At 41.2% G+C, this 26,669-nt stretch overlaps 1 protein-coding gene and 2 non-coding genes across 3 annotated transcripts in view; 1 reads left to right on the top strand and 2 right to left on the bottom strand.

Annotated features, from left to right (window-relative positions):
* Positions 1 to 26,267, top strand: part of LOC116684927 (zinc finger protein 431-like) — a gene marked incomplete at its 3' end in the record, with an annotated part of 35,689 nt that extends 9,422 nt beyond the window's left edge. The window contains exons 2-4 of the mRNA XM_032510303.1: positions 1,920 to 1,994; positions 4,915 to 5,041; positions 26,139 to 26,267. Coding sequence (XP_032366194.1) covers positions 1,920 to 1,994; positions 4,915 to 5,041; positions 26,139 to 26,267 — 331 coding nt within the window. The remainder of the gene's footprint in view (positions 1 to 1,919; positions 1,995 to 4,914; positions 5,042 to 26,138) is intronic.
* trnal-aag (transfer RNA leucine (anticodon AAG)) lies at positions 10,594 to 10,675 on the bottom strand. The gene has a single exon. It is a non-coding gene; the product is annotated as a tRNA-Leu (tRNA).
* On the bottom strand, positions 11,028 to 11,144 carry LOC116684928 (U5 spliceosomal RNA). The gene has a single exon (XR_004330874.1). It is a non-coding gene; the product is annotated as a U5 spliceosomal RNA (small nuclear RNA).
* Positions 26,268 to 26,669: the final 402 nt, after the last annotated feature.

Here is a 26,669-nt window from a genome sequence, read left to right as displayed (position 1 = left end):
GAAACACAAGGAGACGGAGGAGGAGAAGAAGAAGGATGGCAAGAGGAAAGGTGTCAGGGAGGAGGAGGAGGTGAGTGAAAGAGAGTACTCCAGATAATCTCAACATTTATGAATGCACACAGATGGCTTCACAAATGTCTTTTAGGATTTATATATTAATGACTCAACATTACAATATGCACATGCATATTACATACATACATGCAAAATAGTAAGGCTAGGCAATTCCAGTTGCTTTGGCGAAAGAGAGCGGATGACAGTTGTCTTGAGTCCAGTAGAGCAGACGGCTCTGCAGAGTCGCTTAATTACGACTTCATGACTTTTCATGAACAGCTGAAGGAGCGGCGGTGTACATAGCAGAAACCCTGTTGTGCGTCTGCCCTATACCGTGGCGGGCCGCCATCAACATATCAACACTAAAAGATGGTGGCTGTGGCTCAGTGGTAGAGCGGTCGCCTGCCAATTGGAAGGTTGGTGGTTCAATCCCTGCAGTCCTATGTCAAAGTCGAAAACACTGAACCCCGAGTACGGGGTGTACTTGTACAGCAGCCTCGGCCACAGTGTTGTTATGTGTGTGAATGGTTCCTGTATTATGTAGAAGAACTTTGAGTAGTTGTTGACACTAGAAAAGTGCTATAGAGAACAGTCCATTTATCGTTTTAGTCCAAAGAGAACTTGGGTATCTTAGCCAAGTTTTAGTCAAACCATTTTTGTCTTTTTTTAAATATTATTTACACAGACACATGTTAGATAAACGCCAGGGCTCCTGGGCTCTACAGCACGTTGTTGTGCGACTCAGGCAGAGGGACCGCAGAGTTAGCTAACGTTAACTTTTCCCTGACAACGGAGTTGGATTTGCACTTTTTGCAGACCAAACGCTGCTGTGGCTGCCCTCCTTCTAACATCTTTACTCGTGCTGAGTTTTTAAATTCCACTGGATGCCTCCCTGACTGCTGAGAGGTTTTATGGCTTCGGGAAGGGCAGATGTGCACATGCGTGTGTCATTCAGAACACAAGACAAAATAAGAGTGTCCTTCAATACAGAACCTTTTTTTCTCAATTATACTATATTTGTGATCGCACAGCCCTCGCTAATGGTAAACATATTCTTTGTGAATCTTTACAGTGATTCCCTTAAAGAAGCGACCAGGCCTGCCTTGTTGCACCATCAAAATGTCTTTCTGAACTTTCCATTTTCACACAGGAACATCTGGAGATGTTCTGCTAAATGAAGTGTGGTTGGTCCAGGCTACTGTGCATGTAGCTTGTAGCTCCAGTTAATGACTTTTGGGCCTTACATTCCATGTTCTCCATTCAAACAGAAGATTTTAATCTAGTAAAACATGGTCAACTAGAATTCACTCACACCTCCCATTAGTTCTTCTAACCCTTGTGTCATTATCTCTGCATGTTCCCCCCCCCCCCCTCCTTCTACTAAAGGCACCTTCAGCAGATGGCAAGCTGGCGACCAGAGCAGGAAAGAAGGGCAAGAAGGAGGAGGAGGAGGTGGAAGAGGAAGAAGAGGAGTATGTGGTGGAGAAGGTTTTGGACCGCAGAGTGGTGAAGGGAAGAGTAGAGTTTCTGCTGAAATGGAAGGGGTTCTCAGAGTAAGTATGAGTCTAGAATATTAATGCTTGGTGTCCTTGGTCCTGAGATATATAATATATTTACGTATTGCAAAAAAGTTGAAGGTTTGGTATTTTGACACTAAAGTGCAGACCCACAAATAACCTTAAATAACCTAAGATGGCAATAGAAAAAAGGAATAATAGGAATGATAATTAGCGTGAGAATGGATTGTCTAAAAACAAAGTGTGAGGAGATGTTCTTCTGTCTGCACTCACCTTTCCAGTGAGGATAACACATGGGAGCCACAAGAAAACCTGGACCTGGACCTTATCACCGAGTACAGCCAGAAACACAAGGAGACGGAGGAGGAGAAGAAGAAGAAGAAGAAGAAGGAGGGCAAGAGGAAAGGTGTCAGGGAGAAGGAGGTGAGTGAAGGAAAGAGGGTACTCCAGACTGAACAGTCCCAGAAATCTAATCTCAATATTAATGAATGCACACAGAGGGTTTCACAAATGTCTTTCCAAAGACAAACCGGTAGTCAATTAAACTGCGGCCCTCTGATAATGGCCGGGGGGGCAACACGGATAAATAAAGGCCGGGAAAATCAGTGTGAATAATCTTCTCGGTGCCTTTCATATAATGTGGAGTCACGTTTATCGTAATGTACATTTCTACCAATTTAACTTAACAGATTCAACAAAATATTCACACTTTGTTTTTCTGGATTATGGTTCTCATGAAACACATTTTTTTTATCACATTTTTATTTTTGATCTAATTAAGAAACAAAGAGTGCCAACCAATCCCCTGAGTCTGAGAGGCTGATGACCCTACAGATACTAGATCAAGTTCAACTGGGAATCAAACACTCCCACAAAGAAAAGTTTCCAGCACTACCAATCCCAGACCGTCCCCCGGTTGTTACCGCCTGGCTCAAGGCCGCCAACAAAAAGGCCACGCAGATATATCAATCCAAACTTTTTTAAACGCACACACACACACACATACAGCGTAACCATGGTAATGCAGCTGTGGAACTTGGACACAGACATGCTGTGAACAATGCTTCTGGTTTTACTTAGTTTGCTCCACCATGGCCCCTACTATCTCACCCACTCTGTCTGTTGATACACAAACGCGGATCAATGGACATGCATGTAATGTTGGGGGGGGAGGGTTGTATTAGGCCACCCCCATTTCCACCAATCATTACATCTTTGTATGCAAAACCTTTACATACAGTTGTGTTCTGAATAATCACAGTTTTTTAAGAAGTGAATAATGCTCCAAATCCTTAGAATAGCTTTTAATTCCATAATACCAATGCATTGGGAACACTGCCCATTCATTTCCAAATCAGAACATGACCAACATGGATCAACTCTGTGTTCCACCTTTACAGGAAATGAAGAAAAGGGAATATTAGCAGTATTTGCAGTTTTCTTTACAAACTCAAATGTTTACTGTATAAACTTAAAAATGTGTCAGGGTTTGAATCCCTGCACTGATATTTAGTTGCATAACCATTATTTCTGAGAACTGCTTCATATCTGTGTTGCATGGAGTCACCTGTGAACAGGTATTCCAGCCCAGGACCATTAAACTACATCCCATAATTCCTCTGCATTACTGGGTTTTGCCTCAGAAACAGCATTTATGATGTCGCCCTACAAGTGTTCTCTGGGATTGAGGTCCAGGGATTGGGCTGGCCCCTCCATAACATCCATCTGGTTCATCTGGAACCAAGACTTTGGTCCTTCCTGGTGTGTTTGGGTCCTTGTCTTGTTGAAAGACCCGTTTCAAAGGCATCTCCTCTTCAGCATAAGGCAACGTGACCTCTTCAAGTATTCTGATGTATTGGAACTGATCCATGATCCCTGGTATGTGATAAACAGGCCCAACACCACAGTATGAGAAACATCCCATAACCAGCATGCTTTACTGTCTTCACAGTGGACTGGGGCTTGATTTCAGTGCTGGGGGGGTCGGAGGACATTTGAAATGATTTTGGCAGAGCAGCTTATAATCTTCTGCACTTCTTTATATGTTTTCCCCTCTCATATCAACTTTTTAATCAAAGTCCTCTGTTCCTCAGAGCAATGTCTGGAACGAGCCATTTTGCTGAGTATTTTCAGTGTGTGTACAAAATGTACTGTACATCAAAGCTATTTTTTAAACATCCATGACCACGACATATGCGCCTGGGTTTGTCAGTTTGTTGAGGCGTCAGTGATGCTCAGCAGTTTATTCCAGAGCAGAAATGCTTGAGGAAATGTAGCTTGTGTGGACAATACCACATTACACTACCATATGACTTACTTACACAATACTGCTGGCTATACAAGTTTGATTTAGCAAAAACAACAACCTAAAACAAAAGGTCAAAGGTCAACTGGTGCCCCTCATTGCTAATGCCTATCATGAACAATGGTTCCAATTTACTTTACTGGAGTAGAGCTGTTCCAGCAACATGAAGACAACACAGTAACCCCTACAGATACCAGCGAAAGCTAAAAATCTGTGGGAAAATGTTACATTTACAACTTTCCCAGCACTAAAATCCCGGATGATCCCCCATTTGTTACCGGCTGGCTAAAGGCTGGCAACAAAATGGAGGCCACACATAAATTGATCAAAAGTAGTTTATTTATCACAAACTAACCAACAATGGATGCATGGATTCCCATAATGCAACTCCATAATAGTGATGTTGGCAGATAATTAACCCTCATGTCGTCCTCGGGTCAAAATGACCGTTGTCCTACATCAGTGTTCTTTTTAATTACCCAAAATAACATGATTGATTCCACACAACGCTCTTGCCAAGTACAAATCTCTACTTTCATTAATTTTGGGGTGTATTATTCAATTAAATAGCATTTGGAGGAAAACGTTGAAGTGTTTTTTAAATAGTTTTGAGTAAAAGTTGAAATATTCCAGTCTGTGATTATCATCAACATCCATTCCTTTAAGTTTATTCTAAATAATTCCTAATTTATGCTTTTCTCACTCAAACATTATGTATAATTTCCTATACATGAGGTTTATTGACCATAAATTCCAAAAATAACTGTAAAAAAGTAAAAGTTAATAAGTTGGTGTAATGTATTGTTAAATGTCAAAAAAGTGACAAAAACTGAAAAGAAATTAAAAACATTCCTACAAAGCCTCAACAAAAGTGTTAATTTTCAATTTTAACGGGAAGACAACACAAGGGTTAAGAAAAGTATTGCGTCAGTCAAACAATGTTCCATAGACATGCTCTAAATGTTGTTTCTAGTTTAAGATAGAGCTCTACAGCATGGCACCTCACTAACTCACTCTCTTGGTTTTCTCTGTTGATAGAAACGGAGAGGAAGAGGAGTCAGACGTCACCGCTGTCAGCACTGTGACAAATCCTTCACAACATCAGGATATTTAAAGATTCATCAGAGAGTTCACACTGGAGAGAAGCCGTACAGCTGTGATCAATGTGGGGCAGCTTTCACACTACAGAGTACCCTGACAAGACATCAACGCATTCACACTGGAGAGAAGCCTTACAGCTGTGATCAATGTGGGGAAACCTTTTCTCATACTGGTAGCCTTAATACTCACCGGCGCACTCACACTGGAGAGAAGCCGTACTGGTGTGAACAATGTGGGGAAACCTTTTCTCAGAGTAGTAACCTTAAAACTCACCAGCGCATTCACACTGCCTCGTTGTGAACCTGTTTCAGAGCCAAGCTGTTTCCTCCTCCTCATGCCCTGATAGCTGTGTTGTTATATTCTGATCTTCTCTCCACATTGAAGGCTGACCAGCAGTAACTTTATCTTCTGAGCAGCATGTATGTTATTGTGGATCAGCTGGCCTGTTTTCTGCCTTTCTTCAGAACCCTTTACCATTTAGGCACCAGAATCGGTGCCTGAACCCATAATTTTAAAAATATATCTTTTAAATGTATATGTTTAAAAAAAAAAAAAAGGGAGCACAAAAAGACAGTAAGCAACATTTAAGAATGGCTTGTTTATTTCTATATGGTCCAAATTAAATGTAAAAAAAATGTAATAATAATCCAGTAAATTGCTGCTAAATGACAAAAACAACCACTAGATGGAAAAAGGCAGCCCTGTTATTTCAGTAGCACCGAAATGAGGCCCCAAAATCCCCGTTACTATTCGGTCCGACCGGGTGTTAAGGCACCGGTGCCGTACTAGCACCGGGTTTCGGTACCCAACCCTAACCACAATGTACCCACCGTGGGAAGGAGGAGGCCCAGAGGAGAAACATTAAGACGTTTAAAGACATGTTTGAAACTTTTTTTATTTTGGTTTTATTTTGTAAAAACTTTCTTCTCATCTCTAGAAACATACACATTTTTTTGGGCTGACAGGATGTCAGTGTAATTTTCATTTTAGGAATACATTTTTGTCACCCTTATAATGTAAATTTGTCCAAACAGTCCTCTCATCATTACCAAGTTATTGTTGTTTTGTAGTTTCTTATGTTTGTATTGTACTGCTAAAATTGCATAAATGTTTAATAAGGGCAATAAAGTGCAATTTGTTTACCTTTTATGAGTGCAAGCCTTTTTCTCAGCTAAAAGAAAACAAGGTGTTCTTCTGAAAATGCAAAATCTAAATCAGTTCATCTGTCATGTTGTCGTCCTTCCTGGTCTTGGTGTAGCTATGTATGTTTTCAAAAACTGGCAGATGATCACTGACATCATTTGTTATTAGTCCACTTTCAACTTTATAGACAGTGACGTTGGTAAATATATTATCAATTAGTGTAGCACTATTGGTTGTTATCCTGGTTGGTCGAGTAATTGAGGGATACAAACCGCTACTGTACATCAGATTGATCAGAATCAGCTTTATTCGCCAGGTATGACATACAAGTATACATACGAGGAATTTGACTTAGGTTGGAGCAAGCCTCCGGGCGGCAGCTATGGAACAGCGCCACCACACGCTTATCTCGAAAAGAAACAATGCAGACAGCAACATGGTAATACAACATCACAACATAACACACAGTTCTTGTGGACACATGAAGGAATTTTTGAGGTGGAATTGAGAGGGAGCGAGAAACACGAAATTGAGGGCAGACAGACGGATAAGGGTGCGGGATGGGGGGGGGGGGGGAGTGTATGGTGTGTGTGTGAGATAATGAGTTGTGTGTGCGAATGTGTGGGCGTCAGACTGACTATGTTGATAAAAGCTTAGTTCATCGGCGTGACCTTGAAGAGATAACCAGAGCACAGGACGAGATAGAATGCCCAGCTGCTGGTTGTTTTCCTGCTCGGTTGAAGGGTTGGGGGGGGGGGGGGGGGGTAGTTGATCAGTTGCAGTCCAATTTAGGGTGACTCGGTAGAATTTATTCGAATCAATGTCCATCACTCAATTGTTACCAACCTCAGCGTCATGCGAGCATCCATATCACCATATCATCATATCCATATCAATCCCCTTCTGCGCTTCCACGGTCCGGTCTGAGATGTTACGAGACAGTTCACAGGACTGGTCAGCCCTGAGATGTAAAACCTTCATCCTTTCAACCACTCCATGTAGGCACTCTTTAAGTTCCCCAGACAGCTTGTGGGTGAATTTGCTGGCGGCTGTCTTACCAATTTTCCGATAGGCCAGCGAGACCCCAAGGCCGATGATCAGGAGCCCCGCCAACAGAATTACAATTATCCAAATGTCTACAACGTGCATTTTTCTTAGGCGGCATATTCTCCTGGGCCTGGTGGTGGCTGGCTGCACCAGAGCCCCTGAGATGTCAGGTTTTCATTTTCCACCTCTTAGTCGGATCTGGCCATATCGTAAATAGAGGCGAGGCCTCAAAATTGAGAATATATTGGGGCGTGATATTTAAATTACAATCGTTTCCAGCTGCTGCATTTATCAATGTACAATCATTCTTACTCTCTGATTGGAGTGATACGAACGTTTCATGAATCTCATGTAAAGCCTGTTGTAAGAGAATTTCTGTGCTCATGTCTGTGCTGGTTTCTACGTTAGGTTGATAAATGAGGGCCATTAGCTCTAAAGATTTGCTTCAATACATAACTGAAGTGAACACACTAATGAGAAGCACAATGGTGTTATGTCATAAGCTAAAGCATTTTCCCAAGCTAAAAGAAACCAAGGATCTCTTCTGGAAACGCACAGCTGGGAGTGCTTGAGAGCACTTTTGAGGTGCAGTGTGATTTTTCGGCTTCGGGTGTGTTTAGGTGTGAGCCCAAATAGTTGTTGAACGACAAAGACAGGACAGCGATCAGGCGGTAGAACCAGGGTATTGAAGTCCCGTCCATGCAACCAATGGATGTGATTTAAAACCTGTATACAGCCCAACCAGCAAAGATATTAGCAGAGAATGGTTTCAATCCATCAACCTTTGAGTTATGGTCCCAGCATGCTTCCGCTCCGCCGCTCTGCTGAAGTGCACCCCAGATGGGACTCAAACCCACACTCCACCGGGTCTCCCGCAGGAATTCTTGAGCTAAAACGCCCTAAACTGATTCCTAGTCATTTCCTATGGTACTGCTAAACCACTACGGATGTAATATGTCCTTGGACACTAGAATGCGCACTGGAGGCGTTTGGCACCCTGGAGCAGTTTAGCGAGTGAAGCTTCCGGCCCCTCTCAGTGCTCCTGTGGACAGTGGATTTACAGCACACAGCGACTGAGCTCCACTGAACATTACGCTAAAAGGTACGTTATTTATATGATTATGAAGGAAAAGATGTTAAATGACAAAACGTGTAATTAAATGTTATGTTGTCCCTGTCTGACGTTTTCTGTTTTAACGTTACATGAATGCTATAAAGTTAGTCACTGTTCCTGTTTATGCCACTTTCGGATGGATAACATGTTAACTACAGTTAATTTAACGCTAACCTTAAACCGTGGGTTGATTTATATGTTTGTTTATTGTCTATTTACCTTTGTGGTGAGTAGAAATTGCCATTGTATTAAGTCAAAATGTAATAAGTCGAAAGCATTACTATGTGACTTAACGTTAATGCTCATTCAAGTTATTATCATATAATTTAGCATGAACTCAGTGCTACGTGAACATTACCGTTTAGCTTTAACGTTATCAGCCCGTTGGATACTAATGTCAGCTAATGTAATGACACACTATGAATGGACATTCTTAATTTGAATTATGTAAATTTGTTGTATTTTCTTCGCCGTTGACGTGACATCGGTTGTTGCTATCAGCCACCGTTGTAATTCTGCAGCTTAAACATGTCTTCTGTTTTCTGGCAGTTTTACACTTAGCTAGTGTTTAGATCCAGTGGTAAAATGTAACTAGTATACATTTACTTAAGTAGGCTACTGGAACTATACTGCTACTCATACTCTAATGTCACATCTCAGAGGGATTTGTAGGCTACTTATTAATTGCTCTACAGTTTTTTACAGCTTTGCAGTTTGAGGTTATTATTAATCTACACATACATTATGATGTATTATTATAGATTAAACTACCCAACTGGTGATAAAGTAATTAAAATCAGCTCCAACTTTACCAGCTGCAACATTACAGTGAAACGTCTGCCCAAAACTTGTCTATTGTTGTTTCTGAGATCAACAATAACTTGGGAAGTTGAATAGTTATGGCTTACCGGCAATATTAGAGAAGAGCTCTCAATGCCACTGTAAGGGGAAATTTTAGAAAAAAAGTTACTTTACACTTTAAACTGTTACATCTCCTCTGAATCACCATCTGCAAATTTTCAAGCCTCATTGGCATGCCAACCACCATCTACAGCAGGTAAATCACTGGCTAGCTATGCATGAGTACCTCATACCTTTTACCAGGTTCAGGTGGTTAATAGTTATGGTCAAATGAAGCTTCATTAATCTTTCTGAACAATGTTCTTCATTTTATGAACGCATTCACTCAGTAGTGTTTTATTATTGGTTGTGCATCTGTGTAGGAATATGAGCCGAGTATTCGGCTGAAACGAGTATCCTGTACGGATAAAGCACTTTTGCCGAGTACAAGTATTATACGAGTAATACGAGTCAATATCTGTGCTCGGATCGAATACAACTCCTCAGCCGACCGCAACTCGGCTCACTCACACACACAGAAAACGGAGAACAGCGCTCCCTCTCTCTCTCTCTCTCTCTCTCTCTCTCTCTCTCTCTCTCTCTCTCTCTCTCTCTCTCTCAGTCAATCAGGTCCGCGGGTCTTTTCCGTTAACGTTTAGGGCTTCTTCAGCTTCAGATTTGTAATTTACTTTTTGTTTGCAGTACTTACTTTACCAGTAGGATTCTGGTAAACATGGGGTTTCAAAAATGCTGCCTGGTTTAAATGTGACTCCCGTTGCGTCTCTGCCGTCGGAGGTCTTTTTTTTATTTATTTATTATTTTTTTACCGTCTGCTGGCTTCATTAAAGTCAATGCAGATCTGAGAAACAGCATCTGATCAACCCATATCAATTGCATGCTTAGAATAACATACCGGTTAAAGCCCCTCCCTTTTCAAGACAACCCGACCCACTTCCGGTTAAATTCTGTCCACTTTTGGGTTAGGCCCCGCCCAGTCCGAGTACAGATACGGATACAAATACAGATACAGATAATGTACTCGCTCATCCCTAGTATAAAGGTTGTGTAATACAGAGAAAGACAGAGATGACAGAAAGACAGACTCAAACGGTACATGGGTTTTATTGGTTTTATTTCTTTAATGTTTAATTCCTTATGTAATAAAGAGAAAGGCAGACTCGAACGGTACATGTGTTTTCTTAATTGATGTGAATAAGAGTCCAAGGAGACGAAAGGTAACGTTTTTAAAAATAGAGTCATGAAGGGTAGTGACACTGAGGGTGATCACGAAAGTGCCTAAGGAGTGGCAGACCAGGGTGGTGGTTCCCCTCTTCAAGAAGAACAGCATCTGCCCATTCCAGGAGTATCACACTGCTCAGGCTCCTTGGTAAACTCTACTCCAAGCTGCTGGAAAGGAGGATTTAGGCAATCCTCAGCAAGGAGTGTACCAATGTATGTAACATTTCAGCAAATGGCAGTGGTGGGATTTGAACCCACGCCTCCAGAGAGACTGGAGCCTTAATCCAACGCCTTAGACCACTCGGCCACACTACCTATAAAAATCAGATCCCCACATTGTGACAAACACAGGGAACGTAAATAACGGATTACAGCACAGTTGTTCATTTACCATTCAAAAACAAAAGTGCAAACATGAAACACATACTACTTATATATTGCAGCCATCCTGATCACAGCCACGGGGGAGGGGATCGGCATGTACTTTCTTACCAGCAAGTTTCTGGAGGTCCAAATGGCATCTTTCATGGTGGCCAGGGTGAGCCACTGATTTGCAAAGTCACATGCTGGTATCTGTTTCTTTGGCCTCGCCCCATATAGCACTAGCTGTGCTGTGAGGACACTGAGTCTAGTTAAGGACAGCATATTTGTTTTTCACAAGTACAAAGGCTCGGCCATACAGCAAAGCCCACCCAAACTAGTTTTAGCTCATCTGTGTTCCCCTCCAAGGAAGTCTTTAGTAAAAGGCAAAAGACTTATGTGTTATGAAGAGAAACCAGAGTGAGTACAGCTGTCTGCTCGAGAGCAGCTGAAAACCCTAGTCGACCCAGTTAAAACCGTCGCGGTAAAATTGACTTGGTGTGCCGCTTTCCAAACTAAAATGATAAGAGGCAACTTGGTAGACTCCTTACTGATGTTTATATCTGTACTCACAATGCCCTGTTTTTAAAACACCAGCCAGTCACAAGTGTAACATGTCAATAATCAATTTGTTAGTAATCAGGAAGTTCAGATTACCACAGCAGAGTGGCACAGCGGAAGCGTGCTGGGCTCATAATCCAGAGGTCGATGGATCGAAACCATCCTCTGCTAATTCCTATGCTTTGTATCAGCATGAAGTCTATTTCCATGTTTAACATAGCATCTGTTGCTGCAAGTGTCTGAAGTGAAATGCCTCCACCTGCTGAAGAGTAAACTTAATTGCATGACAAGTTGATTTTCATCCATAAATATGGAAACTACAGTACTCATACCTGCTGTAACACCTATAAAAACTGGAGCATTACAAAATAAATATACTGCACCACAGTACAGGTACATAACAAACTGGAGTGTGATGCCATATACTACAGTACAAGTACATAAATACAGTGAAACTGTAAAACATGTACATTTAAAGTGCTTGTTGGGCTGTCTGATAGCCTGAGGTATAAAAGACCACTGAGCTACATCCCCGGAAGATTTTCAGTTTTTTTTGGATTGTTTTCTGAGATATACTTAGACTTATCTTTATTAATCCTTTTGGGATGACTCCCGCAAGGAGATATAAATATCACTGAATAAAAGAAGAAACTGTGGTAAAACATGTAATGGGAATGTTGTATATGGCTTCAAAACCTATGGTATGAATTATAGTCGAAAAGTAACACACTACTGTTGCCTTTCTGCTGGACAATACAACGTTCACTGCAAATCTTGTAACACAAACTGAAAATAAATGCTGAGAGATGCATTGGTGGAGACTGGTGGTATCCAGTAACTATGAGACAACACAATATTGTTCATGAAAACAAATCCCCAGTTTGGTATTCTGTGATGTGTCTTTGATTTAATACTATTCTCATTATCGGCAGGATTCGAACCTGCTGGGGAGACCCCAATGGATTTCTAGTCCATCGCCTTAACCACTCGGCCACGACAACCTGAAAAGCAGAGCAATACCTGTTTACACAAATGTTCATAATCTTTGCAATTGGTTAGTAGTAGTTACCAGACACGGGCAATGTGCAAATCGTAGTGCGCTGCCTGTGTCTGTGGATCCTTGTGGAGACAGCTTGATTGATTGATATGCTCCCTTATTTTTACCATAACAGAGATCTAATATTTTATCAAATCGGGTTGGGCAAGTAACCTTTCTGGTTACTTCTTGACACATAAAGCTAGTAACCACACAATGAAAACTTCTGCAATGGCTGGGAGTCAAACCCATGTCAACTGTTTGGAAAGCAGCGATGCTCACCACTATACCACCATTGCTGGACAAACTTGGATTTTTTCTTTTTGTAAATTAAGGCATTAAGATCAATTTCCAAAAGATGATTGTTTTAATTCTTCTTTTTAGTCCACTTCAGCATGGGTTCCTAAACGCATGCATACAACTGTACGCATGTATACCTGCATGCATTTAAAAATGTAGGCCAAGTATGTACTTAAAATGAAAAGAAACAGAGCCGTATCGACGCAAAAAAAGAATTTCACAGCAGAAAGCACCACTTTAAGGACAAACAGTAGACTTAAAATGAAATTGTAATTGCACTGCTTTGAAAATAGTAACAACCTTCTTCATCACAAATCTTGGTGTAGTCTTGGACTCTGACAACAGCCACATTAAGACAATTACAAAGTCAGCCAATTATAACTAGGGTTATCGTTGGGCTGCTCTATGGTCTTCTGCAGAAGGATAAATCCCAGAGCTTGCTCAATCCAGGTTATTTAAGCAAGTGCAAGCATTGCAAGTGCAATGCAGTGCAAGCATTTGAAGCCATATACAACATTAACATTACATATTTCACCCAGGTTTCTTCTCTTATTCAGTGATCTCAAAAAAAGTTTTTAAAAATCTCAAAATCTTTGGGGGATGTAGCTCAGTGGTAGAGTGCATGCTTTGCATGTATGAGGACCTGGGTACCTGCCATCTCCAACTAGTGATGTTGTCCAGTCTGTAAAAGAGAAGAAGATCTTATTCTGACAAAGGAAGCAAATTGGACAGTATTGACTGGAAGGTTCCGTGGTTTAATAGTTAGCACTCTGGGCTCTAAATCCAGCGTTCTGAGTTCAAATCTCAGTGGAACCTGTTTTTAAGCCACAGCACAGGTGAAAAAGATCAACTTTTCAACTTTTCACATCTAGTTTAAAGTGAGCTTACAGGTTTAATGTCCTTGGCCATTTAGACTGTAAACAGTATGTTGGTGGGGGCATGTTGAGGAGTCACCTGGTCGTTAATGTAATCAGAAGGAGCTCCAAAGACAGTACTGACTGGAGGTGATAGGCTTTGAGTTACATGGGGGATACACACTTTGCATTCAGTCTAGTAATCACCATAAAAATTAGGGATCACTGAAATTTGAACTTGTGTTGCTGCAGTCAGAGTATACAGTGCTCATCCTGAATGGACCAGTATAGTACATCAGAACTGCTTGTTGAATGGTCTATTAGCTTTGGAACCCCCCTTTCCCCACAGCTTTCAATTGTCAGATATGGGTGTGGGAGTGGGCACTGTGTCCAAATCTTTTTGTGTAAAAAAAAACAACTAAAGAAGTCTCTTGGATGAGAGACAAAACTTCTGCGAAGAACCTTTTACCAAGTCCAGTTGCCCTTGGCCTTGTTGTAAACCTTTGCAGTAACAGCATGGATCAGGAACCAAAATGGACACATCTGGACTCAATGTGGGCATTGTACGGCAATATTTGACACTGTTAGACCATGAAGACAGTTATCAGTTTATTTCCCATCTGGCAGGTATATTTGTGGACTCAGTTGGACATTTTGAAGATAATTGCACAATGTTGACCCAATTGTCAGTCTATTTCTCATCTGGCAGGGACATTTCTGGATTCAGGTGGACATTGTGGACAGTAACATTGGTGGATCTTGATTCCCACCATAGGATTTGGCCTGTATTGCACATTGCCTTCACATCCCGCGCAATGTATTGCCATTGTCAAGCACATTGCCACCCTGGTGACTTTCTTCCATGTCTCCATGAACGCCCATATATTTGGACTGACAGTTGAGAAACCTTCCCTTGTTAACTATGACATTAGACTGAGAACCTACTATATCATGACATGTTTAATTTACTATATCATAATTTTTTGAGACATGTCCAAGTGGGCACATGCTGAATCAGTCAGGATGGCCGAGCGGTCCAAGGCGCTGCGTTCAGGTTGCAGTCGCCTCTGGAGGCGTGGGTTCAAATCCCACTTCTGACAACCAGCAATTTCATCTGGAACTAATGTCTGAGACATGATATTGGGAATAAAGGACTTAGCAGTACTTTATATAAGGAGGACATGAATGTGCGTGTAAAACACATGTAAAGTTACCATGTGTTTGTACACAGTAGACATATCTACTGCTGTATTCACTGTCTGTGTCAAGTCCTTCAAAACCTGTTCTTGACTTGCTTTTTCCCACATCCTCTGAACGATTAACTAACTAAATGACTTACAGAATATGAGTGTCAAATAATGGTATTGTTGGATTCAGGTCCAAATTTGGACATTTTAGTGCAATGCAAAGGTGCATAACAGATTGCTTTCTACTTACCTGGAGCGATGCAAAGCAGGGGTGGCCAACTAGTCAAGGAACAGCAAGAGACTTGGTATTTAAGAATACAAACTGACTATGTGACAGATGTGCAATCTGTCATGTCCTGCCTTCTGAAGCTCTAGCCAGGAGCCATTCCTCTTCTAAAACAATATGAGTCATTCCAGTAAGTGAAAAGGAAACTCACATCTACAAAGATAAATTTTAACAAAAGTGACTCCCTGATGGTCTAGTGGCTAGGATTCGGCGCTCTCACTGCTGTGGCCCGGGTTCAATTCCTGGTCAGGGAATGGTCAGGACTTGACAGATTCAGGTGAAATATTTAAAAGAGTAAGTTCCTGGACTTGTTTTTAGATTTGTCAGATTCTTCCTCATTAGTTTAACGTTAAACCCCAACACTTTTAAAGAGTACCATTTCCTTTAAATCAGACCCCCGACAGCGGATGTCTCCTTTTGTCATCATTGATGGGTCATAAACACTTCATCTGCCTCTATCTCAATAACAATTCTTTTCAGTTTTTCAAACAGTAACTTGTAATGAAAAATTACATTTAACCACTGATTTTAATATTAATTATTCATAATAAGATCTCCAATGCCTCTCAGAGTATATGACTTCTGTATCTGTCCTCAGTGTGTTCTCCTTGTAGGAGACAACAGAATTTGTTATGTCTTTGCATTTTCCCACCAAGGAGGGCTCGCTGATTCCACTCGGAAATCCAAACGACAAGGAAGGAATTTCAAACAGCGGGGGTAAGTTTAAGTTTCAATTCTGTTGGATAAATTATTTAAATTGGACATTGAGATGGTTTGTGAGACAAATATTGACTGTGATTTAACTGAGGGATTCGGGGAAAGTTATATTTTGTTTTGTAAAACTTTGGCTTGTATACAAAACAGGAGAAAGAGAAGCTAGTTTTTTTTCTCCAATTCTTCTGTTCACACTTGGCACTATTTCACATCTTTTGTCTGTAGTGCTCTATTCTGTCAGGACTTAACTCTATCTCCCCGACCTCTTCTTTTTTTTTCTTGTTCTGTCTTGGCAAGAAGTATTATGCTTTTGGGTCATCTGTCCATCTCTAGATCAGAAAGACTTTATTGATCTGTGAAGGGAAACTCTTGAAAAGACTGCTCCTTTGAGCCAGATTTGAACCAGCGACGTAAGGATGTCAGATTCATGCTACAGTCTACAGTCCTCCGCTCTACCAACTGAGCTATCGAAGGGCGACAAAGTATATGAACACATTTCCCATTGTTGTTGATGTAATAACACCCCCCGGAGGGATTTTCTGACTCATCAGGGGCTGTAGGAAAAAGCAAGGAAGGGCAAGGAAAAAGCCAATAGCTACATCCCCTGAAGATTTTCAGATTTTTTCTTTCTTTTTCTGAGATAGACTTAGACTTATCTTTATTAATCCTTTTGGGAAAACTCCCGCAAGGAAATTGAAATATTACTGAATAAAAGAAGAAACCTGGGTAAAACATGTAATGTTAATGTTGTATATGGCTTCAAAACCTGTACATGCAACTGTTGTGGCTGGAAATCCAACATGGGCAAATTGCGTGCACTGCTATGGTACAAATCATAGTCGAAAAGTAACACACCTGTTGTCTTTCTGCTGGACAACACAACGTTCACTACAAATCTTGTAAATCAGACTGAAAATAAATGCTAAGAGATGCATTGCACAACACTGCTTGCTTCCAGTACCAATGAGATAACACAACATTGTTCATGAAGGCACATCTGCGATTCGGTATACTGTGATGTGTCATCTGTTTGCTACCACTCTTGAAGAATGCTTTTCATTGTTGGCAGAATTTGAACATGCACAAGTAAAATCCCAATGAATTCGTAGTCCATCGCCTTAACCACTCGGCCACAACAAACTGAACATCAGTTCTAGACCTATTTGCACAAATGTTCATGAACTTTTCAATTGGTTAGTAGTAGTTACCAGACACGGGCAATGTGCAAATCGTAGTGCACTGCCTGTGTCTGTGGATCCTTGTGGAGGCAGCTTGATTGATTGATATGCTCCCTTATTTGTAGCATAAAAGAGATCTAATATTTTATCAAATCGGGTTGGGCAAGTAACCTTTCTGGTTACTTCTTGACAAATACAGCAAGTAACCACACAAAGAAAGCTACTGCAATGGCTGGGAATCAAACCCATGTCTGCTAGGAAGGAAGCTATGCTCACCACTATACTATACCACCATCGCTGAGCAAAGCTGCTTGTGTCCTTACAAGTTGGATTTTTCCTTTTTAATTAATTAAGGCATTAAAATCAATTTCCAAAAGATTATTTTTTTAGTGAGATGGTGGAACCTTGGTTGCCACATTCCGTCAAAATGTGAATAACAGATTTTCCAGCCCCTGGACACAAATAACAGAGCAGAGTGGTGCAGCGGAAGCGTGCTGGGCCCATAACCCAGAGATCGATGGATCGAAACCATCCTCTGCTATTTCCTATGCTTTGTATCAATGTCAAGTCTGTTGAAAGCATCAGGTGCTGCAAGTGTCTGAAGTGAAACCAGCAGGTATTATGGTAGAGTCTTTAAAAGAGCTGCAAAAGATATTACCTCCTGTGGTAATCTGACTGGTAGGGTTATAGAACATAGTGGTAGACTAAGACCTCCTGTTACACAAACTAAGCGGTATGCTCTCTCTTTTATACCTCAGACTATCAGACAGCACAACAAGCACTTTAACAGTACATGTTTTGCAGTTTCTATTTTACTGTATTTATGTACGTGTACTGTTGTGGAGTATATTCATTGTATTGTGCTCCAGTTTTTATAGGTGTTACGGCAGATATGAGCACTGTAGACATTTCACTTCAGACACTTGCAGCAAGAGATGCATCGTTAAACATCAACAAACAGGAAACAGACTTATACCTGAAAAAAAGCATATGAATTAGCAGAGGATAGTTTCAATCCATCGACCTCTGGGTCATGGGCGCAGCACGTTTCCGCTGTGCCACTCTGCTCTGTTAGTCGGACTGGAAAATCTGTGATTCACATATCGAGAGAAGGTTTGGGAACCTCTGGCAACCAAGGTTCCAACATCATCAACCCAAAGGATTTCTAGTCCATCGCCTTAAACACTCGACCACGATAACCCAAAAAGTGGTGCTGTACCTTTTTGCACGAATGTTCATAACCTGTTTGCAGTAACTTAGAAAACATTTCAGCATTGTTCAACCAGTAATGGAGAAAATCCCTTTTAAACATGTGTTTATGGAGGCCATCCTCCAGGTCAGCAAAACTACCCCAAAAAGTAGCAGTTACTGCATACATAACTCCAGTCAGTGCTTGTGTTTGGGTAGTTCTGGTGCTTTACTAGTGTTGGGAAGATTTGTGAAATAGACTGTCTCTGCATTTACTCAGAGATATGTCTGATGATGAACTCACTACCAAGACAACCCCAAAGAGAAGCACTTATGAACCCAATAATCATCAGTGTCTCCATTTGAGAGGATCTGAATGTGATTACAATGACATCCATCTTCATTTACAGTCTGTAGCATTGTCATGTTCAACTGCCCCAACAAGTAGCACTTACTGAATTCAACAGTCAAGTCAATGCTAAAGTTAGAGTAATAGGAATGACTTACCAAAACATCATTTACCCAGAAACACAATCTAGAATGAACTATAAAACATTTTAGCTTTCTCCAACTAATAACACAACGTACTGTTAAGACTTTAGTTAAAATCCTGGTATTCAGTTGTCAGAAAAACCACCCCATAGATTAGCACTAGCATTAGTAGGAATGAATGAACAGGCAAACTTGATGGCATTTCAAAACTTTAATATTCAAACAAAATAAATACAAAAAAAGATAATGGTGTAATGCAAATGTAGTGCAAGATGTATAAAGATGTGTTTGTAAAGTATGTGCAAAATAAGTCACTGTTTTTTGTAGTATATATATATAAAATATATTTTAAAAGAGGGGCTCTATGGTTCCACGGTCAGTCCTTCTCAGCTGGCCTATAAAGAAATAAACAAAAGTTAGACATGTAATACTAAGAATGAACACATTGACAAAAGCTATTTTTTAGTAACATCACGCCAAAGAACTTTAATTTACCGTCTGTGTGGGGCAAACTTCAGAACTTGCCCAATCAAAACCTCCGCTTCTGCAGCAGTCAGAGCAGGGAAGTTTTTCTGGCAGGCCGCTAAAGTAGAAGTCAAAATGAAGCAGAGTTGTAAGTCAAATTAAAACCTCTTGTCAGCCAAGCTAAGCACAACACTAATATGAATGTCACAAACCCGCCGCGAGGAGGGGGGTGTTCTTTTTTTAAATTAAAGGCAGTCTACCAGAAGTTAGAATCTTCCCACTGACAAAATAGGACACACTACACAGCTTGGTCTAAATGTAATTCTTTATTCTAAACTAAAAACAGGGTTAGGGCTATTAAACAACAAATATAAAAGAGACAGCAAGGAAGGGTTAAAATTCATATACTATGCTAAGAGTCATGTCCTTATCGTTTATGGTTCAATGTTCGTTTCAGTCCAAGGCAGCAATGATGCAAACGGCAGCCACGTTTCACTCCCGGAAGCGGGGTCCTTCTTCGGCTGGTTGGCGTAGCGTCTTTGTTGCTCCGTAGCTGGCACTGGGAGGGAACAGAGAGAGAGAGAGCTCTCAGAACAAAGATCACAAGCAGTACTTCACGCCACACACTCTCCGAGGTTAGCCGGCAGACGTTCCTTTACTTATCTGCTTTCTCGCGTTTCAGTCCTTCTCGGAGTGTCTATCGTAGACGCTTCTCCCGTCCGTCCACTCGTCTCAGCTACCGCTCTCCTCCGTGTCTCTTTGGCTTCACTTCCCTTGCTTCGATTCTGCTCTGCTCTCCTCCTCTTCCGCCAGTTCCTCTTGCCCTCGCCCGTTGCTTCCCCGTGGCTTCTCTGTCTCTTCTCTGTGGCTTCTCTCCTTTTCACCGCCTTGTTCTCACACACCTGCCCTCCTCAAGCCCAGGTGTGTCCACTTATGTAATTCTGAGCTTGTTAAGTCCGAGCGACAACAACAAACAGGGGGGAGGGTCTCCAGTCTCCATAAAGAAAACCCACCTACAAACAAGGAAATAAAGCCACCACAAAACCAAACATGCAATTCAACAAATATAAAAGACATGCCACAATAAACCCAAACAGAAAACACAGCAAACACGTGCAAACATATCACAGTGTAATCTACCTTTGACATGAACAATAAAATAACACCTGCCTGTTATAACCCTGCATACAGCCAGGTCCTGGAAGGCCCTCTTGGTTTTTCTTCCCCGCAAGCTGTACTGTCTTAGCACCTCGTTTGTTGCAACTTGCCGCAGCATGCGGCGGATGGCATCACCTCCAGTACAACCCCCGAGGGTTGACAGGAAAAGTTGCTGTAAAACATATAGTAACAAATTATACATATAGTGTAGAGCTTGTACAATCTCATTTTTTAAGAAAAGTCAGTTCAGTTAAGATATTGGATTTTATGCAATTATATAGTGTTTGTCTTAGGGCAGGACTATGGCCACATAATTACCATCTTGTTCCTCCTCTCCAGTTGAAAAAGAGTCCTGTCAAACTCCTGCAGCTCGGTGACAGTCGAGCAGGGAGACAGCAGGAAGTCTTCAACAGGAGGAGCAGGAGGTGACAGGGAGCGCTTTAAGAGCTCATCTATCTGATCCTTCAGATCATGGATGACCTGTTCCATGAGGTGCATGGATGCCCTCATGCCTAAGAAAAAAAAAAGTGTTTGTTTAGTACTCAGTTATCACACGCACACACACATGCACGTGAACGACTTGAGTCTTCTTACCTCTCATTTCCCTCTTCATGTCTGAGCCACCTCCCTCTGTGGGATGACTCACCTCCCTCTGTGTGAGTTCTTCTGTTTACAACAACAAAAACGTTATGTTACTCTAGTGCTCCTTACCATTAAATTGTACATCATTGCAAATGCAAAATTCTAAGCAACTGTACCTGTTGAAGGTAACTCTGGATGCCCATTGGCTTTCAGTCCCACAAGAAGATCATCAAGAGCAGAGTGCTGAATCTGGTGTTTTAAGGCCCAGTGTTGTAAGACGTTTCTGAGGGAACTTTGTGGCTTGTGTTCCTCGCTGCAGGAGTCACTGGTCTCATTCATAAGTTTGTCCATGGGCGTCTCCCACATTTCCTGACAAGTTGCAGAAGCAACGCTGCTGCTGTCCCCCTTAGAGCTGCTGGCATTATTTAAAGCAAGTTCTGGCTTTTCTTCACATTCCTCAGGCATTTGCTGCAGTGGGTGTTGATGAGGTGGTGGTGGTGGTGGTTGTTGTTGTTGTTGTTGTTGTTGTTGTTGTTGTTGTTGTTGTTGTTGTTGTTGAAGAAGAACCCGGTCCAGTAGTAGCATCTCTCGTTGTGCCCTCTTCCAGCGCTTTGTGTAATCCTGCCTATCTTTCCTTTTCATCGTGTACAATTGAACTGCAACAAATGTGTTCCTGCTGAAATCAAATAATGTGCAGTGCTAACAACGCATGTGACAGGATTTCTAATTGTAGTTTTTAAATGGGACACAGCAAAATAAACTAAATTTAGTAACAGGTCTTAGCCTATTTGTAAAAAAAGAAAAACCTTAAGCAGGTTGACATGACACAAAACACATAATGCAGGCAAAGCATGTATCACTGGTTGTGGTGATTAGCTGGACGTAGGTTCAGGTTGACCATTTATTCTCAATCAATATTTTCGGCTGTGACAGTAACTAAAGTTATCATAGCGTTACAATAATTGTGTCAAACTCGCTATTTTTAAAGACACAATGCTCAATACAGCAAGAAACTTTGGTCGTGCTACTAGCTAGTTAGTAGGCTAACCTAGTAGCACAAAGCTAGTAGGTTAGCCTGCAGTTTCGTGAACAGAGCTTCTCTGTTGCCAGACTATAACAAAGTGTTACAACCACCACATCATGTAACTGTATCACTTACTTTCTTGTGAGAAGTGTTGTTGTTTGTTGGTCGTTGGTAGTTGGTGTTTCCGTTGGTTGTTTTTCCAAGACAGTAAATGCTGTACTAGGCTCTTCTGCATTTATCCCTTTCTTTCAGCCAATCAGGAACGTCCATGTTACTTCACAAATCTTGACGTCAGGAAACCTGGCCAATCAGCCTTTTAGAATGTAATTTCAAACTGAAAAACTCATGAATGGAGTGTTGCTCTCTCCGGCACATACGTATCACACAATGCAGTGTGTTCCCGGCATTGTCTGAACTGAATAGGTATGAATAACCATTGTCAAACGTATCACTTTATAGAGGCGCAATCAAAGTCACACAATGCTTGTACACGGCATTGGAATGTCTCCACATTACTATTTTGAATAGATATGAATACCCATTGAGTCAAACGTAAAACTTTATAGAGGCGCAATCAGTCACACAATGCTCATTCTTAGCATTGGAATGTCCACACATTACAATTCTGAATAGAGATGAATACCCATTGAGTCAAACGTATCACTATTTGGAATTTTAATGCCCAGACAGAAGCTACATGAAAATGACTGAGTGTAAAATTGCATTGGTTAAACGTTAGTTTTTGGTTTGGTTTGAACTATCCTTTAGAGAACCAAAAACTAACATTCCCTATCGTTCCCTGAACGTTCCCTGGATGTTCTGTGTTAGTGGGGCTCCAACTAGAGTCACAACTTAGAATAGCTGTTACTTTGTTTTTAGAAAAAATACTGAGATTCAGTTGTCAGAAAAACCACCCCATAGATTAACACTAACTAAAATCAATCCAATGCTTGAGTTAGACCAACGTCAAAGTCTTACAGTAAGCAACCTTCTTTGCTCATGATCTTCTCCATAGTCCCGATGTTTCTTCTGGCATCTTCTTTGTTGTGATGTAGAAGCAGTGGATGTGGTTCCTTACACAGATTTACCATCTTAAATACTGAATGCAGCCATTTCCACTCAACTCCACCTTCTTTTTGATCAAGTTTCAGTGGTCTTGACTATTGTAAGTAATGAATGGCTTCATGAACAGACAACCATCATCCCAATGTATGCCATTAACAGTCTAAGAGTGGTCAATTAGAGTCCAATAACTTTCTTTGGGGCAACTCCTTTTTCCTCCAGATAGAGCTCATTCAGCAATAGAAAGTACCAGTTAGTGCTGCATATCTATTCCAAAACCCCCATTCTTTTATTTATTTAGCCAGCAGTGGACAACTGCTGAAATGTACTGCCTCTGCATGTGTTAGTGTCTGATAATGAACTCACAACCAAGACAACCCCAAAGAGAAGCACTTATGAACACAATAATCATCAGTGTCTCCATTTGAGATGATCTGAATGTGGTTACAATGACATCCATCTTCATTTACAGTCTGTAGCATTGTCATGTTCAACTGCCCCAACAAGGAGCACTTACTGAATTCAACAGTCAAGTCAATGCTAAAGTTAGGGTTATGAGAATGACTTAGAAAACATTTCAGCATTGTTCAACCAGTAATGGAGAATATCCTCTTTAAACATTTCTTCATGGAGGAAATCCTGGACTTCAGAGGTCAGCAAAACTACCCCAACAAGTAGTACTTACTGCATACATAACTCAAGTCAGTGCTTGTGTTTGGGTAGTTCTGTTGCCAGATGAATGCATTTTACTAGTGGTGGGAAGAATTGGGAAATAGCCTGTCTCTGCATATGTCTTAAGTTATGTCTGTTGATAAACTCACTACCTTGAACAGATTGAAGTATGTGTGTGTTTGGGGGTGATGGGGGTTGGGCAGGCCATTGCAGCAGAAGCAGGGCAATCAAAGCTATTGTAGACTGGTTGAGTTGGTTTGCCCCCCCCCCCACCCCCCTCCAGGACGACCAGGACTAGGTGGACACCAACACCAAGCCCAGTATCAGACCCTGTGGATGTAGGGAAAGCATCTGAATATCGCTGCCTGCTTTGATTTGTACTCAACAGAATCCAGAGTTAGTCCAGCTGCCACAGTGAAGATCTGCTGGAATCCAGTACAATAGAGGAATGGAGGAGGACCAGGACCCGGAGCAGTGGCCCAACCAGGTCCCCAGAGGACCAGCAGCAGGCCCGGCTTCTGGTACCAGCCATGTTCAGGTCAGTGTTCAGGACACAACAACCAGTCTAAACTAAGAGGCCTGTTCACAAGACCTAGATAGTGGATTAGGCCGGGGTTTTCCAGGGTTTCTGGATGTATAAACAAAGCTAACAACTAGCCTGCTCCTGACCGGGCTAACAGCCTTTGTTCACTCAGCAGTGCTTTTACCTTCTTATTGTTATTATTATTATTAGCAATATATCATATACAACTGTAGCATTCTGCTGTTCAGTTAAGTCCTGATATTATTTTAACATTGTGAGCATTATTTAAATAAATATCCATATGAGTCATCGGTGCTGTGACGTTGCCTCTATGAAGACTAATAAACTGCCGGTCATATTGTTGGTAGAAGTCTGGTGAATAGAGTATGACAGTTGTTGAGATCATTAGCAAAGGCTGATACAGTTCTTAATGAGTCAGTGATGAAGAATAATGTATAACTTCCTCTACACGTGTTTCTATAACGGTTCTAACAGCAGCAGACTGGCCAGAGACCAGCACATCTCTTTACATCATTTATTTCTTTTGTATTCATGAGAATAACAGTATATCCCTTTTCCATGTGCATTGTATTTGCCATTCTTAGCACACAGTGTGTTTTCTTTCCAATAAACCAGGACTATAATTTGGGATGATTCTACAATTCTTTAATGTCCAATCCTCCTTATTTATAGTCTTAGTTCACTGGACCAGTAACTATATGGCGGAGACTACTGTACACTCATGTGCAACAGGACGAGGACACCTCAAGGGTTTTTGTTTGTATTAATATATCACAGTGGCGGCTGGTGAAAAATATTCTTGTGATTTCCCGCATTCTGGTGCATTGTACGGTGACCAGCTGGAAGTCCCACATCATTCACAATGATCAATTCATGTGTTGGTAAATTGTAATGTTTCACACATATCAACTCATATTTGTTATTTCATGTAGGCCAATAAAGTAAAAACGAGACATTGTGAGCTGTTGATGCAGTTTTAAAACAGGTAGTTAGTCCTACACTTTGACTAGGCGACACAGGCTCTGATTTCTTCATTTAATGATCATAAATGCATATTGTGTTGAGATATTTCTTTTGTAGTAGACATGATTATAGAATATCATCAATTAAAGTTGGCCACGTTAAAAAAGAGCTGTGTGCAGTCAATTGAGGAAGTGGTTTAATGGGAGGCCACTGATGCATAGGTATGCTTGCAAGAAGTCACCCCCCCGCTTGTGAGGTTATGGTAAAGGTTTGAGTGAGAGAAGAGGGCGTGGTGCCATACAGAATGTTAAAGTTAAAGTGTACTACAATGATTGTGTGGCAATGTGTGAGAGGTTTAATGGCAGGAAATAGTCCAGTAGGGATGCGTGTTTAGGTGCTCGGTCAAAATGGTCACGACGAGGAGGGAGGGTTCTTGTCACCCCCCATTCACAGAATGAACTTCTGCCATCCTGGGGTGAGGGGAGAGGACACTTCAATGGTTTTTTATATATTATTACATCAGTTTTAAACTGATGAATACACTATTACAGTCATGTATACAGTGGACATTAGTTGATTAATTCATTATTTGTATATTTTCTAGATTTCAGAGTCCAAGAGAGAGACAGAGTTAGAGGGAGGTATGTAGGCTATGCATCATATTCTAGCATTGTAGATACGTGTTTTAATTTATCTTAATGGTAAGTTCTGAGTAACAGTATCTTCTGCCGACTTTTAAAGTGTTCGTATAATATTTGTAGACTGCTTACGCATTCAGGTGGTCCACCATCATCTGCCACACTTTCTTGTTTCATTACAGCGTTGCAGTTGTTTCATTAAAGTTTGCCTGAAAGATTTAGAATATTTCAGAACATGAAGAGTGCATTTGCTTTCATTAAAACATGTCAGCAATATTTCCTTCATTTTGTCATAAATTATTGAATGAGGAGTTAAAATTGTGAGTAAGAGAAAATCCAGGGTTAAAGAAGGTTGTTCACTAACTCTCTGTTTGTCTGTTGCTATAGAAACGGAGAGGAGAGGGACCCAAACGTCACCACTGTCAGAACTGTGAGAAATCCTTCACAACATCTCGATATTTAAAGATTCATCTGAGAGTTCACACTGGAGAGAAGCCGTACAGCTGTCATCAATGTGGGGCAGCTTTCACAGTGCCGAGTCACCTAAAAAGACATAAACGCATTCACACTGGAGAGAAGCCGTACAGCTGTGATCAATGTGGGGCAGCTTTCACACGACAGAGTAACTTAAAAAAACATCAACGCATTCACACTGGAGAGAAGCCGTACAGCTGTGATCAATGTGGGGCATTTCGCAGTGCAGACTAACCTTAAAAACACATCAACGCATTCACACTGGAGAGAAGCCGTACAGCTGTGATCAATGTGGGAAAAGGTTTTCTCATAGTGGTACCCTTGAAAGCCACCGGCGTGTTTCACACTGGAGAGAAGCCGTACTTGTGATCAATGTGGGAAAAGGTTTTCTCACAGTAGTCGCCTTAAAGATCACCAGCGCATTCACATGCCTCGTTGTGAACATGTTTCAGAGCCAAGTGTTTCCTCCTCCTCCTCATGCCTGATAGCTGTGTTCTTATATTCTGATCTTCTCCACATGAAGGCTGACAGCAGTAACGACCATTTAAGATTAGGAAAATAACGTGTTCCA

The sequence above is a fragment of the Etheostoma spectabile genome, unplaced genomic scaffold, assembly GCF_008692095.1.
Source record: "Etheostoma spectabile isolate EspeVRDwgs_2016 unplaced genomic scaffold, UIUC_Espe_1.0 scaffold00569391, whole genome shotgun sequence".
Lineage (NCBI taxonomy): Eukaryota > Metazoa > Chordata > Actinopteri > Perciformes > Percidae > Etheostoma > Etheostoma spectabile.
The sequence above is the reverse complement of the archived record's forward strand: the minus strand, read 5'-3'. Positions and strand labels throughout refer to the sequence as shown.